Genomic DNA, 12267 nt, shown 5'->3' with positions numbered 1-12267 from the left:
ATGTACCGCAAGTTTGATGTGATGGGGAATTTTTTTTGCATAGTGTTAAAGTTGGGAGTTTGGAGGCAGGCCGCGATATCGGTCGTGTCTTCGCACGTTGGTTGCCGAGCCGATTTGATTTCTCAGTTGAGAAATGGCGTCTAGGAATTTTCCTCTCTCTCATCATTAATTCTATTGCCATCTGAGATTTTTACTGATGTCCCGGGTGGGTGGTGATCAATCGGCTGATCGCTGCGTTCCGCTTGCCGGCCGCTGGTTCGATGGACAGCACGGGCCCGGCCGCCGCCGCCGGCGGCCCGCACCTCACATGCAAGCATGCAGCGCGGCCGTCGGCATCCGATCCCTCGCGCGCGCACATGCGCCTGGATTCGTCGTGCATCAGTTACTTCGTCTCTTTCCGGGGATACTGTTTGGACGGGCGAAAATAAAATGCGTCGGTCACCTTGGCTCTCGGGTCTTTATGCAACGGAAAAAGAAATGCTGTCGACAGCTGAACTGCTGGACCAACAGAGCACACTGTTCTTGTTGTCCACCAAGCGCAGTGATGCTTTGAGAAGCATCATTTGACCCTTTTTTCAGGAAACCTGGTTGCGGATGCCACAATTTAGACAGCAAAATCCTGTAAAACACCCACAAAATGCCTATATATGAAGCTCATGCCGTCATGTACCCTGTAGCTCTCCTTGATTTAGTGCGGTCATTGCAAGTGACTGAAGCGAGAGTTTGACGCCAGTAATTACGGCATGAATTCGGTTTATTAGCTCACTCTAAAAGGTTGACTTGGCCGGCTCTCACAGTAGTGAAAAGCGACGAATGATTCTATGATATATGGTTATACAATCAGCATCCTTTGCGTTCGACCAACGCACTGGTCGTTAAGTACTCATACCTTGTTCGTTGTACTGCATGCTTTGGCCGGTGCATGGACAATGATGCTGTTCCTTTGCAGGATTGCCGTATCTCGTTGGAATGGAGTACCATAAGCAAAAGGCCTCATCAGGAAAGAAACCTTTGCTATGCACTCGCATCCCTCCGAACTGTCGCTCCAAGTGTTTTTTCGCCTTTACAGTCGGAAAGGTGGTCTACGCTAATTCAGAACGTCTGCACTGAAATGCTGCCCCCTCGGAACATCCAAATCTTCTGACCCGGAACTCAGAAATCTTCCGAAGGCAGAATTGCTGTTGGTTACAAAGTCAGGATCCGATTTCCTCTGGTGCAGGGGCGGACCCAAGGCCCGGCCACCCTGACCATCTGCCCGGGCTCATTGAGCAGTAGTCCACTGAATGAACAATTAAGCTAGCAAAAAATACCTTCAGCGTGATGCATCGGCAACTGGGCAAAGGCACACAGCAAGGACAAGGGCCAAAGCACGTCCCCAGGCTGCAGCCTCTGCCCATGCTGTACAAAACCTCTAGGTCCGCCACTGCACTGGTGCATTCTTGGCGCCTAGACTGAATATTGGAAGATCCAGAAAACGCAAAAGGGGGGGAAAGGTGAGGTTTAGGGACTATTTGGGAAAGAAGACTTTCGCAGGACACACAAAGCAATTCTGCGTGGGACTATTCAGAACACAAGAATTTCACAGGGAACAAATTGATTTCCGTAGAATGAAGACGACTCTTACCTTTCAAATAGATATCAATGATAGTCGTCCATCCGGTCACAAAATAAATGATGTTCTGCGATCAGATCGTATATGAACGGATATGACTGACCCCATATTTATATTCATATTCATATTTTTCTTCAAAGTCACAAAATAAATGATGTTCTGCGATCAGATCGTATATGAACGGATATGACTGACCCTATATTCATATCCATGTTTTTCTTCGAAGTCAAAGTCGCACACATATGTTGTTCAGAGATGGATACGAATGTGGATTGACTTGGTTACGAATAAATGTGTATCTAATACGGAATGAGTCGATCACGAATATTTTCTCAGGCATTGAGTAAAAGCAATCATATATACCACAAGTGCTCTAATCATTTGAGCATTCCACAAGTCCAAATTCCAACTAAATTGTGCTTAAAGAAGCAAAATAGTAATTTACCGTTGTTGCATAGATACATGGGGTAGATAAGTAGCTTGTTTCTTATGGATGCTCGAGTACACAACATTCTACATTCTGACACGTTAATTACATAGAAAAATTGATAATACAAAGGCATTGCAATGAGCCAACTATTGTAGCACTTTGCATTTCAATTAAGTTGAGCTTTTCAACAAACTCACTATAATTTAAAACTTTACAATTTCTACCAAAATAAAAACATGTACTTACATGTTTCTCAAACACTGATTTTTTCCTCAGATTAACAACTTTTATAAGAACAAAGTTGTTATATTGACGTATTATTTTTTAGATTTATTTTAATTTACTTAAATATTAGTGAAGTTAGAATTTGAATATAATTCCTTTTTAAGTTAAAAACACTTTACAAAGAGAAAACAAGAAACTATTTTTAAGTTAAAAATACTTTACAAAGAAAAAACAAGAAACTATTGTTCACTTACCCTCTTGGGCCTTTAGTTGAGCCTACACGTCAGGATTTGGTATCCAATATCTACAGATATCACCCTTCCTGTATTTGTAGCCGACATCCAACAAGACTATCTAAATTTATATCCGAACCAGTATCCGACCCTCCTTGGTCGATCAGAATAGTCGGAAAATATCCATATTATTTGTACCCCTATCTACTTGTGGGTAGTCAACCGTTTCAAATTCTAGTTATATATTGCATTTTATGTGTTAATTTTGGGGTATGATATGAGTAATCCAAAAGTACTAGTTAAATCTGTGTTTTTTATATTAGATCATTCTGGTGTCCAAACATTAATTATTTGTAATTGGAGGTGGGGTATATGACTGAATAACTGAAAAAAATATGAAGTCCAGCCAGATAATCAACACAAGAAAATGAAAAGTAAAGTGTCATACTGATTAGCAAAAGGACATGCTTGAAAATTGCCTTTAGTGATGCTTTGCCACCAACGGATCTCAATCCAAATGATATGAGATAGACTTCAACAAGGGTTGTAAATGAGCCAACCTCGAGCTTATCGCTTCAAGCATGAGCTTTTAAGAGCGTCGAGCCGAGCTTGATCCGAGCCTCAGAACCGTTCGAGCCTATAGCTAGGCTCAAGCTTGGATCATTTCAAGCCAATCTGGAGTCGAGCTTTAAGGGAGTCAAACACCAATAGTTCACGATCCTTGAGATTTTATCAGTTACAAACTTAGTTAATCATATAGTAATTAGACTTGAGCCATTGTCTTGTTTGTAGACTTTGGCAATTTGGAAAATGCAATTGGGAAAGAAAATTAGATACATGTATGCATATTTCAGAGTCATAACTGATAGTAATACACAAGCTTAATGGAGCTTTTCGATCTCGAGATCAAGCTCGAGCTTAGCTTGTTTAGAATTAGGACCGATCTCAAAACAAGCCTAAGATGAACCAAACACGAGCAGCTCACGACCCTAGCTTTTCGAACAGCCTTATCTTCAACCTCTGTTTTTTCGTGCATATCCTCTGAGTCCAGCGGGAGCAGGAAGGGAACCCCAAGCACGAACAGAACCCCATTCGTGCACACACGAACAAGACCATCACATTGTGCTGAAATGTCCGTCGCCAGTGAGGTCTCGCGTTTCCATACAACCGAAGCTTAGCAGGTGCCTTTACTTAATGGTGCACAAAACAGTGTTTATAATTTAAAACCTTGATCACACCATTACATTCATAGACAGTGGGCCGGGAAAGCACATGCAAACTTGCCTCCTCTATTTCCCACACGTCAATCTCTTACAGACACAAACAACTCCTACTGATGCCAGCATAGCCGGACTCCTGATACCTCACCTACTAACTAATTAAGGCACCTCAATCCAATGGAACAACGAAATAGTACCAAATGAATCGAAAATCTATCAGTGACCGAATTATTGTTGGCAGAACCAGATCATGCATGAGCTAGTACTGGATGATGGAGCGGTAATAGGTGTTGGGCACCCAGTTGGCCGGGATGACCTGGTTGGCCACCAGCATCCTGCCGGACTCGTTGGTGATGCGCACTGAGAAGGGCGCCTGCAGCCGGTGGTTGGAGTCCAGCCTCCAGATGGATCCCCAGGACTCGCGCATCGGAGTCCATGACCCAGAGTTGGCTTCCATGAGGTCCACCTGCACCACATCGCCGTCGCCGTCTTCGAACTCGACGAGCACCGCCAAGTAGACGGCGTTCGAGCCCTCCTCGACGTGGAACGTCACCTTCTGGCCGGGGTAGTTGCAGGGCACCCTGCAGGAACAAGCCATGTGGTGCGTTTGGACATGGATTAGGCTTCAAATTAAGCAACCTTTGTCGATCCACAGTGCATGCAGACTCCAAATTCGGAGTGAATTGGAAGTACTGGTACTAAATATTTCTGCGAATCTACGTGGGCCCCAGCCCCCCATTTAAAACTGGCTGTCGTGTCGTCAAAATCGGTTGAGCAAAAGTACAAGGGCTCCACAGAACAGGTAAGCTAGACGGTCGAGCTAATGATTCTGTTCTGCGGCTCTGTGCAACGAGCAGCAATGCATGGTACCCACCTCTTGAATTGGATGTCGATGATGCCGGCATGGCGGAGCTCATCGTTGCGGCCTGGCTTGGCCATGGCGCCGAAGGCCGTGCCGCTGAGGTCGAAGTGGTACTTGGCGACGGGGTAGTAGTTCATGTCGGTGATTATCACCGTCTCCGGGTTGCCGGAGCACGCAGCGTGGTTGGTGCATCGTATCTGAAGAAGAGGAGCAACAAATGGAGTTAGTGAAAACAACAACTGCATGTACCTCAAATAAGCTTTCGGATCGGTATCCTTTTCCTGTTTTCCACGACACGGCAGAGACGGAAAAGTCTACGTACCTGGTAGCAGGAGCCGCAGCCCTTGCCGTCCTTGAACAGTGGCTCGTTGCCGCAGGACGTCATCGCCGAGAACGGTGGCAGGTTCACGTTCTTGAACCCGCAGGCGCCACCTGCACAAAAAAAGATGGGTCGCCAAGGGCATGCATGCAGAGTTAGTTTATTAATCGTCCAAAAATGCGGCATTCAGCAATACGCCAATACCCATACGTAGCCATGACCGAGAATTACGTACCGTCGTCGTCAGGACCGGCGCCGGTGGGTGCCCCATACCAGGTGGCCCTGGCGGCCTCCCAGTTGGGGTCGGCGGTGAAGTCCGACTCGTTAAAGTTCACCGGCCGAGTGCACGAGCCATACGTGACAAGGAGGGAGAAGAGCAGTGCAGCAAATGCTGCAGCCTTGGAAGAGGAGGCCATCTTAGCTCAGTGCAGCAAACACAAATTCTACTCCAAGCTTAAGATCTACTGAAGGTATAGCTACTGCTAGTACCGAGCAGACACTAAGATTCGGTGTTTTGGATGGTTGGGGAAGAGCACCTTGCTGGGGTATTTATAGGGGAGGAAAAGACTCGATCGATGGAACGCAGTGCGCCGCGATCGCCATCAAGGGCTGTTGCACCCGACGTTCTTTGGTAGGGGTCACATGGCTCCGGAGCAAATCATGCGAGGAACGGAGACTTCGGGTAGTCATGCGTGCACCATTAAAAAAGCAACGGCCTCTTGGCAGTTATCCGGTGATGTGTATTGTCGACAGTGCCTTGTACCTGTGCACTGCATTTTTTATGCTCGTCGTCGGAAATGCACAGCTAGTCCTCTTCGATGATGCGTTAGGAACGGCCGAACGGGCCGATTCGCGCACAGCCGGTTACAGGGATGTTAATAAACGGACGACATCATTATTGGTACAGGTAAGGATGCAATCATTAGTAACGATCTGTGTACCAAATCGCTGATTATGTGTTGGAAGAGGCACCTAATCCGTTTCAGTTTCCTGTACGAAATGTGATATGCCATACTACCGACACAAATGATAGATGCTAGTACAATGATACGGTGAATGCTTTGTATTGTGTCTTATAAAATTGGACCCATGGTGGTTGCAAGATACCCTGCAAAAAAGTTAATTGAGAAGCCGCTCTTCCGTCGGACATGCAAAACACGAAATGCTCGGTTTCTTTACACTTTACAGATACGACTGTCCAGCACGCTGCCGGCTGAGTTCTACTAAATTTCTAACGAATAAGAGACTTGTGATTCCTTTACCAAAGTGTCCTGTCAGCTAATAACTGTTGGATTAATTGGGTTAGGCACATTTATTTCAATTAATCAAATAAGAATTAAAAGGTCCACCATAAATGTTAGGAGTGATGGTCAATTTTGCTTGGGAAGTTGAGGAGAGGTTATTATTGTTGTTTATGAGAATTGCTTCACTCAATTAACACAGCCAATAAAATATTAAGAGTTATTAGTGATGACCATTATTCCCATCAATTACTAGTAACTTCCATCGCATTATGATGTTCAGGTTTGATGAACCTCACCTCTTGGAGCCTATATAAGAGAGGCACTTGCTCTCACACGTGCAAAACATCGAAACACTCTAAGGTACTCTTGTTCAGGAGACCTCTCAAAAGTACACTCCGAGCATTAAACTGTGTTAAACTCTGAGGTGTATTAAACTATCTTAAAAGACAAGTGATGTAATTAACTTAACCGTATGTGGAGAAAAAAGAGTCTCCATCCATCCCTTGGTGTATACGACAGGACAACATGTAGCTGAGGCCTGCAGTCGCGCCGAGCCTTGCCTGACTAGTGTCATGCTGAGACCGGATCTCGAGCTTGTTGGAGGGATGAATGCAAGGTTGTCTAGGTTTCTCAAGCTGGGACGCCGACCACACGAGTTAGTCGTATTGCCTCAAGAGGGGGAGGAGAAGGATGCGGGACCTGGAGGTCAGCGCCTGGGGGTAGCCCCTGAGAGCGAGCTAACAGGTTGGACAGCCTCCGAGCGTCAGGAACAACTCGGGTAAAAGAAACAATAAGGCACTAGGTACACTAAGAACCACAGAGGTTGTATTTATTTAATGAAAAGGGAAAAGTAGAATAAATAGCTTGTGAATCCTAAGGGTAGAAGCGCCGTAGGTGCTCGATGTTCCATGGATTGGGGACGCCTGAGCCATCCACCTATTGGAGTCGATAAGTTCCTAGCTAGATGACTTCTTTGACGATGAAGGGGCCCTCCCAGGGGGCGGCCAGCTTGTGTATATCCTTGGTGGACTAGATCCAGCGAAGCACCAAATCACCAACGTTGAAGGAACGTTCCCTGGCATTCCGATCATGGTAGCGCCGTATCTGCTGCTCGTGGCGTGCGTGCTGGATGAGGGCTGCCACGTGATGCTCTTCAAGACTGTCGATGTCTACCCGTCGACTTATTTCTGCCTCACCTTCCTTGTAGTATTGGATGCGAGGGGCGCCAAATGCCACGTCGGATGGCAGGATGATCTCTGAGCCGTACACCATAAAGATAGGGGTGTAGCCGGTAGCCCGGCTCTTCTATGTTTGTAGGCCCCAAATGACATGGGGTAACTCGCGTAGCCACTTGGTGGCGTACTTGGATGCGTCGTTGAAGATGCGTGACTTGAGGGATTAGAGGACCATCCCGTTCGCACATTCGACTTGACCCTTGCAGCACGGTGTGCTACTGAGGAGTAGTACACATCGATGAGGTTGTCTTGGTAGAAATCCCAAAACTCGGAGCCTGTGAATTGCTTGCCAAGGTCGGTGATGATCCTGTTCGGCACTCCAAAATGGTGTGTAATTTCCTCCATGAATTGAGCGACTTTAGCTGACTTGATGCTGGTGACAGCCTTGACCTCAATCTACTTGGTGAATTTGTCAACTGCCACAAAGATCTGTGTGTAGCCACCTGGAGTGGTCTTGAAGGGTCCGACCATGTCCAGCCCCTAGCATGCAAAAGGCTAGGATGGTGGGATGGTGCGCAAGGCTTGAGCTGACAGATGCTGCTGCTTGGAGAAGAATTGACACCCTTTGCACCTTTGGACGAGCTCGTTTGCATCGGCTATCGCTGTTGGCCAGTAGAAACCAGAGCGGAAGGCTTTGCCAACCAAAATGCTCGAGGCGGTGTGGTTGACACATGTTCCTGAGTGGATTTCATGCAGGAGTTCGAGGCTTTTGCTGTGCAGAATGCACTTCATCAGGATGCCTATAGATGTAGCTTTCCTGTAGAGCTCCTTGCCGATAACGACGTAATTTGCACTGCGCCGAGCTAATTTTTCATGTTCTATTTTATCCTCTGGCGCCATCTAATCGGTGGTCAAGGCTATGAATGGGGTGCGCCAGACTTTTTCTGCCTCAATCATCATGACGTCAGTAGATTTTGGGTCGGCCGAGACCGGAGCGCCAGCGTCGTTGACATGTTCATATTCCAAGGTTTTGATGGAAGGTTTCTGGAGGTCTTGTACGAATATGCCAGCCAGAACCTGCGCACGCTTGGAGCCAAGCTTGGACAGGACATCGGCGGTGATATTATGGTCCTTAGGGACATGGCGGAACTCAAGGGCATCGAAGTGGGCCTCAAGTTTGCGGATTTTCATGCAGTAAGCGTCCATGGACTCCTTGGTGCAGTCCCAGTTCTTGTTGACTTGCTCGATGACAACCTTGGAGTCGCCATAAGCAATGATGCGTTTGATTCCGAGGGAGACGATGATGTGGAGGCCGTGGATGAGAGCTTCATACTCGGCACCGTTGTTGGTAGCCTTGTAGTGGATCTGGAGCACGTACTTGAGTTGCTCGCCTTTGGGGGATATAAAGAGGACCCCACGCCGGCTCCTTCGAGGTTGAGGGCGCCATCAAAGTACATAGTCCAGTGTTTAGCCCTCTCCAGGGAGGGCGTGAAACAACCTAGCTTAACTAAGCCATGTTTAAATCTTAAATAAAGTCATTAGCGCTTAAAGAAAAACTTTGGCAGCGGTGAAGGCATGTAAAAAGACACTTTTGCCCTCACAAGCTAAACTGCTGTTTAAACCGTAACTCAAATTTTCGCTTAAGAACTTAAAAATCTGTCCAGCTAAGAGTTGTAGAAATCAACTTTCCTAATAGCTTTTATTTTTGGTGTTTTGCCTGAATCTGAGTAGAAGCTTTTCAAAAACTCGAAATTTGAATCGTGTTAATTAAGAAAAATAGTTGAAGTTTCGACTTTGGGACTATTTATTTTGAAATATCTAAATAAAAACTCAAGCTGAGCTCTATACCAAAGTTTTAGAGCTTCGAGACCTTAACAATTTTGATTAAAGAAGTAAGATCTAAATCTACCCCAAAAGCCTTCAAAACTCAGTTCAAAGCCAACTAGTTTGTTCAAGCCAGCCTCAATTGGCAATCCAGGCTAAGTCTTGAAAACAGCCCAACCTGGCATCTTAGTGTGGGCTTATCTCTCAAAAGTTGGGCAGAACATCAGAAAAACCCTTTATAATAGTTTGAGAATTAAGTTTGTATAACAACTTTGTTAAATGGACTCTGATCTATTTTGCATCAGGAACCTTTCAAATTTCAAGCTCAAGTCAGCCAAAGACCTAAAAACCAGCCAAACCGTCGTTTTTCTCTAAGTCTGGAAAACCGGCGTTCTTCCAAACTTTACAGCTTTGAATCTCCGAATCTACCACGAATTTGAACTCGGTCCAATTACAAAAGTTGAACTTTGGTCTGAGGACTACAACTTTGGTAAAGGGGGTTAATGTTATGCGGTTCAAGATTTAGGAGATCTTGTGCCTGGAAATCAGCCCGGGGAGGGATCCCGCAAATCCCTCGGCCCAGCGTGCGCCAGGGCACGCGTGCCGCATGCTCCAGAGCGCCACCGCCGCGTGGTGCGGCTTCATCGGCGAAGCCGTCTCGCCCAGTCCCCGGCCGTGATAGGATGGGTCGACACGCCTCGTTTCCCAGTCGAGCTCGACATCACCATGCAGCTCTTCCACCCCGTCTCGCCTCGCCCGAGGCCTTGCCAGCCACGCCAAGCGCTCTGCCCATGGACACACTGCCGTCCCGGCCACTCCGCGGCCCAAGCAGGTTGCCGCTGCGCCCGGTGCTGCCTCGCACCCCGCGCGCGATCCACTCCGCCAGGATCTCCAGCCGCGCCCTGATGCTCCTCGCCTCTCACATCAAGACTTGCCGCGGCTTTGCCCGCTCGCGCCCCGTGACGCCGCCGCCTCCACCAACCGCCGTCCCAGCCGCGAGAACTCCTCCCCGCCTCGCCAGTGACGCATCCCGGCAAAGCCGCTATTGCCGCGCACGCTCGCTTCGCTTCGCCCGCGCCTGTCGCCTCGCCTGCCACGCCCCTTTCCCTCCTCTGTCCGCTAATGGCGTCATCACCATTAATGGCCGCGACAGCACGCACCCCACTCTCCTCCGGCCCACGGGCCAGCCATGAGCTCCGGCGCCTATATAAACCCCGCCGGCACCACCGTGCTCCCTTCGCCTCTCTCTCCGCTCTAGTTGACTCCGTCCAGAACCTCACCCACTCGCCAAGCTCCGCCGCCGCAAGCTCCTCTACTCCGCGCTCACACGCCGCCGCTTGAGCTCACCGTGGAGCTCCCCCTTCCTCTCAACCCCGCACCTCGCCGACACCGCCAGCCGCTTCACCTCTCTCTCGTGTAGCTCTAGAGCCCGTCCGGGTCCCGCAAAGAGTGCCGCTGCCGCTGGACTTCACCACCACCCGAAGCTCCCCGCCTTTGCGCCGTTCCGCCCCAACCGAGCCTCCCTGTCGCCCCCAACTGCTTCAAACCGGCCCAAGGTGAGCTCGTAAGCCTTCCTAGCCCCTTACCGTCCCAAGGTCGCCAACGAATCGCCGGAATTTTGGCCGGCCGCCACAACCCACGCGCTAGGGACCCGATTGCGGTTTAGAAAGTCGAGTAAAGGGCTTTAGGGCAAAGATCAGGGACCCCTACGAGATTAAAGTATAGACCTAGTGTGGCGGAACCGCCCAAATTAACTTAGCTAAAGCACATTTAAGTCACCTAACATGCGATCCTGTACTTTAATCAAGTTAACCTGGTAGTCCGTCAGATTTCGTACGATAAACCACTTAACACAGAATCGAGAAAGCATAGCTCATACGAATGTGAGTGGTTTCAGAGATTACAATAGACCATCCAGATTAAACAAGTGCATCAAGATTATTACAACATCGAGTTCGAAATTCAAACAAAGTTGTAGAGTTCAAGCAGCAGAAATAAATAAGCAGAAGCTAACGTCATTGCCAGACATCATGATGAAGCCGACCATGATATCAATGATCCCAATCCTCGCCGTCCGAGGAGGGATCCCACTCGACTGTCCACCCAGGAGGAAGTTGTGGAGGCCAAGTGCCACTTGTAGCAAACTCAGAGGCGTCAACATCACCTGAAAGAGATATGCCACAACAAGGCTGAGCGACTACGCTCAACAAGACTTAACCGACCGGTGGTACTAATCCACCAACACCTAGACATGCAAGCTTTTTGGCTCTGGGGTTTGTTTTTGCCAAAAGCGACTAGAGTAGGTCCTTACTTTCAATATTTTAACCACAAGTTCTAAGTTCATTTACCTATCTAAGTTAGCAACTATACTAAACAAGCATAGTTTCCAAACAATTTATGACAAGCATTAACATTAACATCATCATCAAGTTCCATTGTTAGTCAGTGTAGCATAGCGATCAAGTAGTCCCAAACTGTGAGAGGCAGATGAATCGATTCAAATTTCTTAACCATGCATGGCGAACCTAACCTCATGACATCCGCGCACCGCAAAGGGTCGCTTCATTTATTAGCCGTCCCCATCAATTCCCAAACCCGTGTTAGGCCCACTTCCCTTGGTATAAGGCTCCATAGACCCAGCCTCTGCCATTCTATTACTGCACTTGTCACCACATGCGGCTGCAAGGGAACTCCGTTCCAGAGACAGTGGAACGATCCGCTCACGTTCCGGTTCAATCAGGTATTAGGATTCCCCATCCCATACTAGGTATAAGATTAATACTTTCAAACACTTGATCACGAACACTATCACATTTCGACCTTAATCCAATTTCATGTAGACAGACGGGGTAATCCACCGACCACCAAAATAGTTCATAGAGCCTTGCCCCGTCCATCGTCCTTATAGTTGTAACAAAAGGAAAGCAAACAACTCCTATAACTCGCGAGTGACAGTCAATCACTCAACTTTTACAGAGTCCTATTAAGCATTGCAACTACTCGACTTCTTATACTAGTGTTCAAATCAAGGGGCACTATATTCATGCATCTATGGTTTCAATCAATTCCTAGAAATGTAAATGCACAATCAAAATAACCAATATATTGCGAGTATTTAAACAT

The 12267-nt window shown here is 47.6% G+C and overlaps 1 protein-coding gene across 1 annotated transcript; it reads right to left on the bottom strand.

The window, feature by feature from the left end:
* Positions 1 to 3698: 3698 nt before the first annotated feature.
* On the bottom strand, positions 3699 to 5438 carry LOC117836062 (expansin-B3). The gene is made up of 4 exons (XM_034715423.2): positions 5137 to 5438; positions 4905 to 5014; positions 4595 to 4779; positions 3699 to 4301 (listed from the first exon to the last, which is right to left on the bottom strand). Exons 1-4 carry the CDS (start codon positions 5315 to 5317, stop codon positions 3980 to 3982), a joined length of 798 nt encoding a protein of 265 aa, XP_034571314.1. The 5' UTR covers positions 5318 to 5438; the 3' UTR covers positions 3699 to 3979.
* Positions 5439 to 12267: the final 6829 nt, after the last annotated feature.

Source organism: Setaria viridis, chromosome 9 (genome assembly GCF_005286985.2).
Source record: "Setaria viridis chromosome 9, Setaria_viridis_v4.0, whole genome shotgun sequence".
Classification (NCBI taxonomy): Eukaryota; Viridiplantae; Streptophyta; class Magnoliopsida; order Poales; family Poaceae; genus Setaria; species Setaria viridis.
The sequence above is the reverse complement of the archived record's forward strand: the minus strand, read 5'-3'. Positions and strand labels throughout refer to the sequence as shown.